Here is a 14383-nt window from a genome sequence, read left to right on the forward strand (position 1 = left end):
CCGCGATCATATTTTTTAATTTTATAATTTTTTTGTGTCTTCGGATTAGCGAACGTTCAGATTACCAGAGTTCGGATTATCGACGCTCTACTGTACTTCTCAATATGCTGCATTTTTATAAGTTCCGAAAACTTCTTTTGTGTTTTCATTTTTAGTTTGTAAAGTATATTTTGTGATATGCATAATTTATTTTTAGATTTAAATTTAAAATCTAATCCCGTCTCAGACAGGCGTCTGTTGAAATTAATTGATCAATGTAGAACAAAACAAGTCTTAGATTATGTCAAGCAGAACTGTCCAAAGACTACTAATGGTGATGTTGCGAACAAAGGAAAATCTAAAAAGAAAAATAAGAGTAAAAATGATGATGAGGAGGATGATAATAGTGTTGCAGATTATAAGTACTCTATTAATGTTAAGAGTCACAACAATAATTTCAAGGTAAGTTACGTTAAGTTCAACTTTATTATCAAAATCAAAGTTTCCTGTGAATATTGGTATGTATATAAATTATGTCTTTTGCAAAATATAAAGCTGGGTACTCACTTGAGCATAAAAATATGCATGAGACAAGCCGAGGCAGCACTGAATGCCCTGAGTCTAGAAAAATGGACAACATCCTCATTAACTGCCTTGGCTTGCCTCATGCGCATTCGTCTTTAAGTGAGTATCCACCTTAAGAGTCAAGCTTTTCCATTAGTGAAATACCAGCTCATTGGGATACTCTATATTTAGTATCACATACAGCACAACCAGTTTTACTTTGTATTTGAGATTTGGATGCGAACTGGTGTTAACATTGGGTTTTTCCAAATTTTTTAAATTTTATTTTGGTTACATCTCGCCAAGTAAAATACCTGCATGGTACCAAAATAAAATTCAGAAAATGTGGAAAAACCGAACGTCAACAACAGTGCGCATCCAAATCTCAAATACAAAGTGAATCTTGTCGTGCTGTAAGTTTATAGGGTAGAGGTGTACAATAAATAAATCTATGAAGTGCAGCGAAGTCTTTTTGGGAAAATAATTCAAAACCTTCCATTCCATATATTTGGAAAGTAAAATGGGTGATGAACAGGTGGCTTTAGAAATGGCTTAGGAATCAGAAAAAAAAAACTATTCTGTATGTATATTCTCCAAAAACTTGTGATTTTCTTAAAAACTTTGAAAACAACTCAAAAACTTTTGAAAAGGCATATGATCTAGTTCAACACGACCTACTTTTACTTGCATGAAGATAGGATTAAATAACTATGATTTAAAATTGCTAAAACATATATATGGTAATCAAGTAGCATATGTACAAATTGAATACTCTTAACACATATACAGTTGACCCAGGTTGGCTCATTACTACATTACAACTGTGTCAGTGAGGCCAACTAATTGATGAATTTTGATCTGATCTCTTATTATGTTACTTAGGACATTAAAATGTTAATAATTTATTCATTGTATGATATTACTCACATAATATTATGTGAGTAATCTAATGCTATCATATTATGATAGCAATCATTTTTAATTTAAAAATATGATACAAGACATAGGGCCGGTTGTTCGAACGCTAATCAAAACTGATCATTATCAAATATTTAATTACAATTATATTTGATTAAGCGTACTTCTGACATATGTCGCATTTTGAGGTTATGCTGATTGATTTATTTTATTATTTTGGTTTTAATTTAAAATAAAACATAACTAAACTCTTCCTGATGTTAATTTATTGTTTTTACTTACAAATCAATAATAATAATAAGCAATTTTTAATAATTTAAGAGCTGCGGCTATATTTTAATTACTGTTTTACCTACAATCAATAACTGATTAGTGTGTTGCATGTATTTTTCATGTCGCGATTTGATTCCCATCAAGAAAATTAATTACAATAAATGATTGATTATAATCAACTTCTTGATTAGCGTTCGAACAACCGGCCCATAGAGTATATTTATATTAGCATAGAGAGAGTGTCATTCAGAGCGAAGTGACGACACCATCTTTTTTATTTGGATTAGTGCTGTTTCACTCTTACGCATAGTAAAGCTGCGACAGTTGTCCTCCCCTTCCGTACCTATACTCACACTTAATGTCATCTTAGTTTCTCGATATAATGTGTTAGAAAGAGATGCCGCAAACCAGTTCATGAGATCTTGTCGTCAGGAAGCACGGAAGGTAGGCTCACTATATGTTAATATATGATAATGATGTTAATCTATGATACAAGACAATACATCTTATAATGTTACAACCACAATGTTTAATACAATTTGTTGCAAAACTACTTTTTTTTTTTTTAATTTTTGAAAATGTGCTTTTGTGAAAAAAGTCAAATAGCAAACGTTGTTTACAAAAGTAATCGAGATTAAAGATTTTATTGAAAAAAATATTTAATATGTTATATGTCAATATCTTACCTCTGATTAATAAAATCAACTAGTAACATCCTCTCTTAGTTATATATATTTATAAATAACATGTCTTTTTATATACGTGGTACATAAATATAAATTTTTCTAGGTATAAACTGTACCTAATAGAAGTAATAAAAAATAATTTTTATACCTAGAAAAATTTATATTAGCACTAATATGTCGTTAAAATTTTGAACTCCATTTGTAGATAAATTCTAAATTTCATCTCATCTTGTATGTTACTTTGGACAATAAAATGTTAATAATAGATATATGAGTATTCATTGAATGATCTTGCTTCCATATAATAGTAAATATTTTTAACTTAAAAATATGTTAATATTTATTAATAATAATTTTTTAAATTTGTTCCAAAATTATTTTATGTTATGTATTTTTAAAAACGTTTTTTTTACAAAAGTAAACGAACTAAGATAAAAATTTATTTCAAAAAACACTTATTATAAAATTAATTTTTTACCAAAAATATTTCTAAACTTAAATTCTACAATTAAAAACTTTCTTAACAGTCGACAAACATTGGTTTTTCTTTTTATTTTCTGCTTTCATTGGCTTTTTCTTGAGAACCTCCAAACAGTGTCTTAAATTTACTGATTTCTTGGTGATCTTCTTGGAAACGTTAGCTGAAAATACTCTTTTGGCATCTTCTCTGGAAATTGTTATTGATTTTGCAGGATTCCGGATAATTTCTTCGGCCTGACGTCTTTCAATCTCCAAAGCTTCCCGCAGATTATTTCTCAACACGCTGTCTCCAAAGCAAATGCTCTTGAATCTGGGATCTGATCTGGCAGTTGCCAATAACGATAATGGATCCAACAACCTGAAATATAAAAAAGTATATCAGTAAAAAGATTAAAAATGTAGCTAAAAAAATAAATATCACTGTAACTAAAATAATAATAAATAATAAAAGAAATTAAATAAACACTTACCTTAAAATATTCGACCACATCTCCACGGGAAGCGCCGTCAACTGGAAGCAGGATGCAGCGATCATTGGCAATAAACGAAACATTTCGAACACTACGTAACAAAACACTTAATCACTTCAAAGCACAAACTAAACTGACTACAGCGTGCAGATGCCGCTGCTATATACGCTAGTTTACGCGGTAAGTCACTTACCAAAAACGCGCGCAGAATGTAACACCACGTCAGCCATACAGCTCACAACATCAAGCGCGCGCGGAGCTGTATAGCTGACGTGGTGTTACATTCCGCGCGCTCTTTTGGTAAGTGATTTGCCGCGTAAACTAGCGTATATAACCGCGGCATCTGCACGCTGTAGTCAGTTTAGTTTGTGCTCTGAAGTGATTAAGTGTTATTGTTACGTAGTGTTCGAAATGTTTCGTTTGTTGCCAGTGATCGCTGCATCCTGCTTCCAGTTGACGGCGCTTCCCGTGGAAATGTGGTCAAATATTTTAAGGTAAGTGTTTATTTAATTTCTTTTGTTATTTTATTTACAGTGATATTTATTTTTTTTTTAGTTATATTTTTAATCTTTTTACTGATATACTTTTTTATTTTTCAGATTGTTGGATCCATTGTCTTTATTGGCAACTGCAAGATCAGATCCCAGATTCAAGAGTATTTGTTTTGGTGACAGCGTGTTGAGAAATAATCTCCGGGATGCTTTGGAAATTGAAAGACGTCAGGCCGAAGAAATTATCCGGAATCCTGCAAAATCAATTACTATTTCCAGAGAAGATGCCAAAAGAGTATTTGGAGCTAACGTTTCCAAGAAGATCACCAAGAAATCAGTAAATTTAAGACACTGTTTACAGGTTCTCAAGAAAAAGCCGATGAAGGCAGAAAATAAAAAGAAAAACCAATGTCTATCGACTGTTAAGAAAGTTTTTAATTGTAGAATTTAATTTTAGTGTATAGTAGGTGTAAAAAATAAGTTGTATAATAAATATTTTTTTTATAATAAATATTTTTCCTGTAAACCACAATTTTAATTTCAAACTTAGTTTATTTTTACGTTTCAAATTTATATCATTTATTAATTTAAGTTTATTTATTAGTTACATATTTTTTTACAATAAAATTCTTGTCTTATCTCGTTTATTTTTACAAAAAATAAAAACGTTTATTTGAAAATACGCAAAAAACGGTGAAAATTGTTGAAATCATTACTTATGCTAATACAAAGACATTTTTGTAAGGATTACTATAAATTTTAATTTTTGTGGAAATGGCGTATGTTTTATTTTCCACTTTTTCCTAAAAAATTCGACAGGTTTCTCTTATTTTCATTCTAACTTGCTTAATTTTGATGCTATTAACTTCTTCTGGAGCTCATTTGATAGGTATTCTGAAGTATTTTGACAAGTGTTAAGCAGGTACATATATTTTATAAAATGCATCGTTTTTCCGTTTTTTAAGCTTGAATATGTACTTAGATTTGAGTACTCGTCGAAAAAAATATATACATTCAATTACCCACAACTCACTTTGAATTAACATTAGTTTACTTGTTTGTGAAGAGTACATGTATTAAATTTTTTATTATCTTCAATTATTTTGCTAATACGTAATAGTTTTTTTGTAAAAGCTCATAGTTTTTGACTTATAGGTACGTGAAAAACAACATGCATTTGTTTACGAAATAATAAAATCTTTGATCTTTAATCACTTAAAAAGTATTGATTTATGTTAATAACTTTATATAAAAAATTTTCCTTAGAATTTGTCCCTCTATCGATTTATGGTAATATTTTTAATAAAACAATGGTCACTCCCGAAAAGGGGCGAGATCCACCCCAGGTAACAGCGCAAGTTGGCATCATGTCACCTTTGTTCCTTGAGGTATCCTCTAACTGCTCACCAATTTTCATGAAAATCAATGGAGGTTCAACGAAATCGGAGGTGAAAACCTTCAGTGACTGCACTATGGGGTGGCGTTTACTGTATACTTTTTTAAACGCTTTTCTTTCTTTCTTTCTTCAATAGTTTCAAACATTTTGAACTTAAAAATATGTTAATATTTATTAATAATAATTTTTTAAATTTGTTCCAAAACTATTTGCTAGTATTTTATTTTAGTTTTAAAAATGTTTTTTTTTTGAAAAAATAGTCAAATAAAAAACGTTTTTTTTTACAAAAGTAAACGAACTAAGATAAAAATTTATTTAAAAAAATATATATTATAAAATTTATTTTTTATCAAAAATATATTTTTGCAAAACTATGTAAATTAGGAAATAAGCCACAATATTATTAAAAAATGATTTTTATTAACGTTTCGACGCCCACATCGGGTGCCGTTGTCAAAATACAAAATACTAAATTTTTTTTAATAATATTGTGGCTTATTTCCCGTTATAAATAGTTAAAATTGTAAAAATGCCACAAGAAAATAGCTTCAGAACAACATAGGTAAATTAGGTATTATTAACTGGATGTATTACCTTTTATCATTATTTTTAAAATAAAAATGGGTACCATCATATGGGAGCAATATTTTGCAACGAAGGTATTGTTAAATGCATAGGCGCAAAATTTCGGGTCAATGTTTTTTAAATTAAATGTTTTTTAAAAGAAATTTTTAATTTCTTTCAAATCCTGCGAAAACTAATAAGTATTTTAAATTTAAACGCAAAATGGAAGATTACTTTATTATCCATTGCCGAAAGTCCCTGAAAATTTCAATATTGTTATTTTAATAAGTTACAAAAGTGGAAAAAAAGAGAAAATTTAGTGTGATTTTTAATTTCAAATGCTCATTCAAAAGAACCTTTTTGTTTATTCTAAGGGACTTTCAACCCTTGTTAATAATGTAATCTTTCAGTCTGCGTTTAAATTTTTCAAGTATACTTGTTAGTTTTCTCAGAATTCCAAAAAAATGAAGGCATTTAAAAAACATTGGCCCGAAATTTTGCGCCCACGCTCTTAACATTTTAATATCCAAAGTAACATACGATATCAGGTCAAAATTAGAAGTTAGAATAGACGATAGTTAGAAGAATAAATATTTAAATTCTTGACAACACTGTAGCTCATTTAACGTTAGGAGCTCGATCTGTTCCGCTAGACGACCAGAGAAAATAGAATTCTGTAATATAAAATTCGGTTAACGCGTTTTTCGCTTGTCGTGTTTATTCGTATTATACAGTAAGCGCCACCCTACTAGATACGTAGGAACATTGAGCTATCACAGTACTAGACCCTTCACTTGTTGCAATGTTTATTTTTATATCTTGTGACGTTCAGAACGCCAGAAAATGTACAGAAACCTGAATATTAACATAGAAAGTTGACAAATAACAAATAATAGATCAGCTGTATTAAATACAGCTGATCTAATTTTGACGTTTATAGTGGTCATTTTGTTAAAATTGTAAAAGTTTTACAAGGACCGACATACAGTCGGAAAAATGAAAGAATACCCATGAACGATCACATCAATCACTTATTTTTGCTATCTTTTTCTATAACAAATGTTTGTTATTGATAGAAAAATACAGCAAATATAAAATAAGTAATTGATGTGATCGTTCATGGGTGTTCTTTCATTTTGCCGACTGTATTGTAATATTCTTGGTGTTTGAATAAAGTTATTTTAAAGCAGGGCATTAATACTATTAATATATTTTTTTTGTATGGAAAAACAATTATTTTGAATAGTTTCTTGACAGGGATGAAAGTCACATCTGAGAACGGATCGGATTTTAGTCCATAAGCATAGCAATTAGGTACCTAGCCATATATTTAGTAGGGTGGCCCTTACTGTATACTTTTTTAAAGATAAATTATGACTAAAAAGTACATTAAACTTGTAGGTGATTATTAAAAATGGCGTTAAAACGGTAAGAGAGCACTTTGCTGCCTGCGTTGTCAACAATGTGTCATTTACCGAGGAATCTTTCAAGAAATTTATCCAATTACAAAACAAGCTCCATGATTCAGTCTGTGAGAAAAGGAATGTAGCAACTATAGCCACTCATGATTTCAATAAATTGGTAAGTTTCTGTTATATTTTTCTCTGTGTTGAAATTATTAACATAAGTTTCTTTACTACACTAATAGACCAGGGGGCGGATCTGTTTTGAGGTGGATGTGAGAGGTGGCATTCGGATTTTTGCACATAAAGTTAGGTGACACCTTCAATAATTATAATTGACTTATGCTCCTTCTCAAATATGCCCGGAGCATTAATAAAAAAATTTAAATATAATCTTTAAATATAATTAAGGAAAGAAAATAAAGATCATTGAATTTTGTATAATATACGTCTGGTTTAAAATGTCTTACGTTATTACCCTTTCTGCAAAATAGCAATAAATGAAAAATAAGGAGGCAAAAAAGACCGTTTTTCAACCACTTTGGTTGCACTTAGAACCTTCAAAATTCGCTTAGAAAATTCTTACAACACACTTAAACCGTCCACCAAATTTTATTAAAATCGACTTAATAGATTTTGCATAATAATTTTGCAATCTAAATTTTTTTAAAAAAGTTCAAATTTTTTAAAAATTTTCTGAACAAAAAGTGGACCATTTAAAATTTTGCTAATTTTTTTACATATAAAGAGGTTCTCTACCTGTCTAATACACTTTACAGAATTAAAATCGGATTATTTAAGCGGCCTCAGCACTGTGTTAAAGTTATAAACAATGTTTTGGCTTATAAACAAATAACATTTGAGTTGGAATAAATTCATTTTCTTGAGAATGGGCGACTCTGTAGATAAATCCCGAAACAGATCGATTTTTATTTTTAAATTATAATTTTTTGGCATAAATATCATACTAGTGACGTCATCCATCTGGATGTGATGACGTAATCTAAATATTGTACCTAATTAATTTAATTCAAAAAAATTTGTTTAATTCAAACCCTATACAGGGTGTCTGCGTAACTTTGTACCATATGGGAAACTTTTTTAATATCAATTTTACGAAAAAAAGTCATTCTTTATAAAGTGCTCTGCATAGTCTAAAACCTAAGATGCAATCATCAGATATCAAATTTTGTCAACAGTATACGAGGTATGTCAAAAAATATTAATTTCGCTCAAGAGCAAACTACCTTTATACTTCAAAATATCAAAAAATTTTATTATGAAAAGTTATTTGTAATTAAAAACCATATTCAAATATGCAATAACAGCCTTCTACGTGAAAAAAAAATTCTGAGATTTTCCTAATTACAGATTCCGAACATCATTTTTATTTATTAGACATGTAATAACTCTTTTATTAATAATTTTAGGAAAGAAACTTATTCTTCATAAAAATCTGTGCATGGTCTAAACCTCAAGATAAAACCATCAGTTTTCCAAGTTTGTTAATTTTATACGAGGTGTGTCAAATAATATGAATTTAGAAAGAATTCTTTATAATATCTCAAATAATATGAATTTAGAAAGAATTCTTTCTAAATTCATATTATTTGATACACCTCGTATAAAATTAACAAACTTGTATAACTGATGGTTGCATCTTGAGGTTTAGACCATGCACAGATTTTTATGAAGAATACCTTTTTTTCCTAAAATTATTAATAAAAGAGTTATTACAGGTCTAATAAATAAAAATGATGTTATTGCATATTTGAATATGGTTTTTAATTACAAATAACTTTTTATAACAAATTTTTTTGATATTTTGAAATATAAAGGTAGTTTGCTCTTGAGCGAAATTAATATTTTTTGACATACCTCGTATACTGTTGACAAAATTTGATATCTGATGATTGCAAATTAGGTTTTAGACTATGCAGAGCACTTTATAAAGAATGACTTTTTTTCGTAAAATTGATATTAAAAAAGTTTCCCATATGGTGCAAAGTTACGCAGACACCCTGTATAAATAATTATGTTAATGTTTATATTAGTGAACACAAAATTGAATAGCCTTTCGATTGAGCTATCACACGACACCTATTCTCATTTAAAAAAATCATCGATTACGCCATCACGCCTAGATGGATGGCGTCACTAGTATGATATATACACCAAATTTAGAATTTAAAAATAAAAATCGACCTGTTTCGGGATTTATTTCCAGAGACGCATATTCTCGAGAAAATGAATTTATGCCAACTCAAATGTCCTCACTGTATTTGTTTATAAGCCAAAAATTGTTTATAACTTTAAAACAGTGCTGAGGCCGTTAAATAATCCGATTTTAATTCTGTCAAGTGTATTAGATAGATAGAGAACCTTTTTATATGTAAAAAAATTAGCAAACTTCTAAGTGGTCTACTTTTTCTTTAGAAAGTTTTTAAAAAATTTTAACTTTAAAAAAAATTAGATTGCAAAATTATTCTGCAAAATCTATCAGGTCGATTTTAATGAAATTTGGTGAACGATTTAAGATTTAAGTATGTTATAAGAATTTTCTAAGCGAATTACGAAAGTTCTAAGTGCGACCAAAGTGGTTGAAAGACATTGAATAAAAACAGGCTTATTTTGCCCCCTTATTTTGTATTTATTGCTATTTTGCAGAAAGGGCAATAATTTAAGACATTTTTAACTAGTCGTTTATCATACAAAATTCAATTATCTTTATTTTATTTCCCTACGACTTTGTTCCAAAATGAATCGTTTTAAAGTTATAAGCAAAGAAAGTAGAAAAAAATCGATGTTTTTCGAAATTTTAAAATTTTTTAATTTTTTTTATTGTTCCGGGCATATTTGAGAAGGAGCATAAGTCAATTATTATTGTTGAAGTTGTCACCTAACTTTATCTGCAAAAATCCGAATACCACCTCGCACATCCAAAAATAGACGTTTTTTCACAGATCCGCCCTGGTCTATAAGCTGCAAAATTAACGGAACACCTTAAAAATGGGACATGTTAGATGTCTCGAATTTCCTATATTAGCCGTTAGCCATATTACTTAAGAAAATCGATGTAATAATATTGTTGCTAGACAGGTAAATGTCATTTTATACCGGGTGTAACAATCATATTTTTTTTTCCGTAAAGTTCGAACACCCTGTGGAATATTCTAGCATATATAAAATATTGAAATTAAACGTCAATTGTAGCCTTAGGCTTTCTTAACATTCTGTTTTTTGATTCATTCGCTTATGTTCGATAATAAAAGAGATACATATGTACTTTTATATTAAAAATGAGGTATGGTTCTTTTCATGAGCATTTTTCAGTGCGTCACAGCTTTTCAATTTCTCTCTAACGCATTAAATTGTATGTGACAGAAAAAAACGCACGTCGCTGATTACATTTCGTCGGTGACATTTATAACATTTAATCTAGTTATCAATAGATGGCGCTAATAATATAATATTAAATAATATTATATTATTCTATATAAAAAAAATTTAATCTTTACAATTTATAAGACTATACACATCAAAGAAAATACCATTTTATAAATGCAATAAACAAAATTGATTTGTTTTTATACCAAATTGCAAATAAAATGTGACAACTGTCAGATTTAACTAAAATGTTATGTTAGAATAAATGTCATATATATGTGTATTTATCACGGATTAAACTTTTTTTCTATCATTTGTGACGCACTGAAGAATGCTCATGAAAAGAACCATATGCTATTTGGCCTTGATCAATATCATTCCAAATCTCGAGAGCCATGTTTCTACCTCTTGTAAGGTTCCAGGAGGCGGCAAACGCTGCTGTCGTAGTCTTCTGCCAATTATGTCCCACAAATGTTCGATCGGGTTAAGATCTGGGCCATGCGATGACCAATTCAAAGCCCGAAGATTTACCTGTTGTAAATATTCGGTTACAGTTCGTAAATGTGACGTCTTGCATTATCGTTAAGGCTACGGCTCCACGGGCTGGAAATTGACGCTAGCAGTAGCCGCAAAACGAACTTAAGGTTCCACGGAACGGAATAGGAATAGCCGAACTGAACCGACTACGCACAAGTCCTGTAGTCGGTACAGTTCGGCTATTCCTATTCCGTTCTGCGGAACCTTAAGTTCGTTTTGCGGCTACTGCTAGCGTCAATTTCCAGCCCGTGGAGCCGTAGCCTAAGTAGCAAAAAATTGTTACCAATATAAGGAGCCAATAGCATGGTAGCAAATTCCTTCGCTATGTAAGATATCTGCTTGAACACACCCATCGCGGGCCAAATACCTTGTAGCGCGTTCCATGTCCACCAAACAACAAAAAAAAATACAGACTTAATTGAAACTTTAAATAATAAATCTACTAATTTTCACAACAAACCAGACACTTTTTGACTGTTAACAATTTGCTATCTATTAAATTTATGTAGATAAGGACACACCGTTAAACTTGATAAAAATAATAAACTTAAAGATAAAACCCATAACTAAATTAAAATTCATGGTGACGTTTTAATTATTACTTTAATCATCGTCAGAATAATAAGTTTCTTGAGCGGATGCTTTAAAATAATTTTAAAGGAACAAACAATAATTAATGAAAACGTAAAAAATGACATTGACAATCATTGGGTTAAGTCAATAATTTCAAACACGCCATGTCTTGTTGCGTGTTTAAGGGTGGCTTAAAAGAAATATGGATAATGCCTCCTTGATGCTGAGTTCTGTTGGAGAACTTGCATGACCAATGATTGAGAAGTCCTTACGACTAATAGGGTGGTCAGAATCAGTCATATGTTGGAATACCGCTGAATTTGGAACTGTTCTTGATCGTCTTCCTAAGTGAGGAGTGACACCTAAGTGTTCGCAACATCTGACATTAAAGTGACGTCGAGTCTTCCCGACGTACTTAGCTGCACAGCTACTACATTTGAATTGGTATATAATGTTAGATGCGAGATCACTAGGAATCATGTCTTTCACATGGAAACGAGATCCTATCCTTTCCAAAGTCGTGAAAGCAAATCTTAATTCTATAGAGGGAAATGCTTTTTTAATTGTTCTACGGATGTTGCGTCGGATTTGTAAGCTGTGGTAACCAGTATATGGAAGTTTGATATAGATCTTTTCTTTGATTTCTTCTACTTTGCTGTTTGGTTGGAATTTGTTATTGAAAAAACGTCTGATGTATCTTTCTAAGAAGTTCAACGAAAAACCATTTTTACTTAAGATCACCTTTACGTTTTCTAACTCTTCATGTAGGAATTGCCAGGTTGAACAGATAGTGAAAGCGCGGTGAACAAGTATATTGATTAAACTTGTTTTGTATTTGTTGGGAATGAAGCTATCTGCGTTTATATACAGGTCGGTGAAGGTTGGTTTTCTGTATATTGAAGTGGAAAAACCTGAAGGTGATCTGAAGATGTTAGATAGATAGATAAGTTATGTTAATTCCTAAGAAGGGCAGATTTCCATTGACTTCAATTTCACTAGTAAATTTCATATTGTGGTGTTTCTGGTTGAGATAATCTAAAAAATGTTGAGTGTGATCGGTATATTTGAAGATGAGAAAAATATCATCCACGTATCGTCTATAAAGAAGTGGCTTAAAATTAATTGGACAGTCAGCTAACCATGTTTTCTCATGGTGACATAGAAAAGTGTTCGCGAAAACTGGTCCTAAAGGAGAGCCCATTGCAACGCCATCTATTTGTCTATACATCTATATATTAGAGATTGTCTAATATCTAATGCCCTCTAAGACCGATTCTCAGCTCCATCAATACTCCAAACTATCTGTTAGCTAAATATCTTGTCCCACACCTTCAAATACTGACTGAAAACGAATTCACAGTAAAAGATACATTTTCATTTGCGAAGGAAATTACCAACCAAAACAGACACAAAGATGGAATTATGGTCAGTTTCGACGTTGAAAGTCTGTTTACAAACGTTCCCTTAGATGAAACCATCAACATAATAATAAATTCACTTTTTCCAAGTTCCAATTCAAGCTTTTTCCAATTCAAGTAATGAAGCAGTCAAAATTTAAAGATCTACTGACATTAGCTGCCAAAGAATGTCTATTCAGTTTTGACGGAAAAGTGTATAGATAAATAGATGGCGTTGCAATGGGCTCTCCTTTATGACCAGTTTTCGCGAACACTTTTTTATGTCACCATGAGAAAACATGGTTAGCTGACTGTCCAATTAATTTTAAGCCACTTCTTTATAGACGATACGTGGATGATATTTTTCTCATCTTCAAACATACCGATCACATTCAACATTTTTTAGATTATCTCAACCAGAAACACCACAATATGAAATTTACGTGTGAAATTGAAGTCAATGAAAATCTGCCCTTCTTAGGAATTAACATCTTCAGATCACCTTCAGGTTTTTCCACTTCAATATACAGAAAACCAACCTTCATCGACCTGTATATAAACGCAGATAGCTTCATTCCCAACAAATACAAAACAAGTTTAATCAATATACTTGTTCACCGCGCTTTCACTATCTGTTCAACCTGGCAATTCCTACATGAAGAGTTAGAAAACATAAAGGTGATCTTAAGTAAAAATGGTTTTTCGTTGAACTTCTTAGAAAGATACATCAGACGTTTTTTCAATAACAAATTCCAACCAAACAGCAAAGTAGAAGAAATCAAAGAAAAGATCTATATCAAACTTCCATATACTGGTTACCACAGCTTACAAATCCGACGCAACATCCGTAGAACAATTAAAAAAGCATTTCCCTCTATATAATTAAGATTTGCTTTCACGACTTTGGAAAGGATAGGATCTCGTTTCCATGTGAAAGACATGATTCCTAGTAATCTCGCATCTAACATTATATACCAATTCAAATGTAGTAGCCGTGCAGCTACGTACGTCGGGAAGACGATCAAGAACAGTTCCAAATTCAGCGGCATTCCAACATATGACTGATTCTGACCACCTTATTAGTCGTAAGGACTTCTCAATCATTGGTCATGCAAGTTCTCCAACAGAACTCAGCATCAAGGAGGCATTATCCATATTATTTCTTTTGAAGCCACCCTTAAACACGCAACAAGACATGGCGTGTTTGAAATTATTGACGTAACCCAATGATTATCAATGTCATTTTTTACGTTTTCATTAATTAT

The 14383-nt window shown here is 30.8% G+C and overlaps 3 protein-coding genes across 3 annotated transcripts in view; 2 read left to right on the forward strand and 1 right to left on the reverse strand.

Moving 5' to 3' along the window:
• Positions 1-14383, forward strand: part of LOC114328687 (leucine-rich repeat-containing protein 47) — a 50220-nt gene that overhangs the window by 11935 nt on the left and 23902 nt on the right. The window contains exons 3-4 of the mRNA XM_050647293.1: positions 197-441; positions 7223-7402. Coding sequence (XP_050503250.1) covers positions 197-441; positions 7223-7402 — 425 coding nt within the window. The remainder of the gene's footprint in view (positions 1-196; positions 442-7222; positions 7403-14383) is intronic.
• Positions 2876-3486, reverse strand: LOC126882387 (uncharacterized). Its single transcript, XM_050647298.1, has 2 exons — positions 3371-3486; positions 2876-3258 (listed from the first exon to the last, which is right to left on the reverse strand). Exons 1-2 carry the CDS (start codon positions 3451-3453, stop codon positions 2916-2918), a joined length of 426 nt encoding a protein of 141 aa, XP_050503255.1. The 5' UTR covers positions 3454-3486; the 3' UTR covers positions 2876-2915.
• On the forward strand, positions 3723-4386 carry LOC114328689 (uncharacterized). The gene is made up of 2 exons (XM_028277615.2): positions 3723-3864; positions 3970-4386. Exons 1-2 carry the CDS (start codon positions 3782-3784, stop codon positions 4310-4312), a joined length of 426 nt encoding a protein of 141 aa, XP_028133416.1. The 5' UTR covers positions 3723-3781; the 3' UTR covers positions 4313-4386.

This window comes from Diabrotica virgifera, chromosome 3, assembly GCF_917563875.1.
Source record: "Diabrotica virgifera virgifera chromosome 3, PGI_DIABVI_V3a".
In the NCBI taxonomy this organism is placed as follows: Eukaryota; Metazoa; Arthropoda; class Insecta; order Coleoptera; family Chrysomelidae; genus Diabrotica; species Diabrotica virgifera.

Excerpts from the sequence above, each read along its gene's own strand:
- LOC114328689 (XM_028277615.2), top strand. The coding sequence starts at position 3,782 with ATGTTTCGTTTGTTGCCAGTGATCGCTGCATCCTGCTTCCAGTTGACG. Across the intron at positions 3,865-3,969 it reads ATGTGGTCAAATATTTTAAG|ATTGTTGGATCCATTGTCTT; the intron begins GTAAGTGTTTAT and ends TTTATTTTTCAG.
- LOC126882387 (XM_050647298.1), bottom strand. The coding sequence starts at position 3,453 with ATGTTTCGTTTATTGCCAATGATCGCTGCATCCTGCTTCCAGTTGACG. Across the intron at positions 3,259-3,370 it reads ATGTGGTCGAATATTTTAAG|GTTGTTGGATCCATTATCGT; the intron begins GTAAGTGTTTAT and ends TTTATATTTCAG.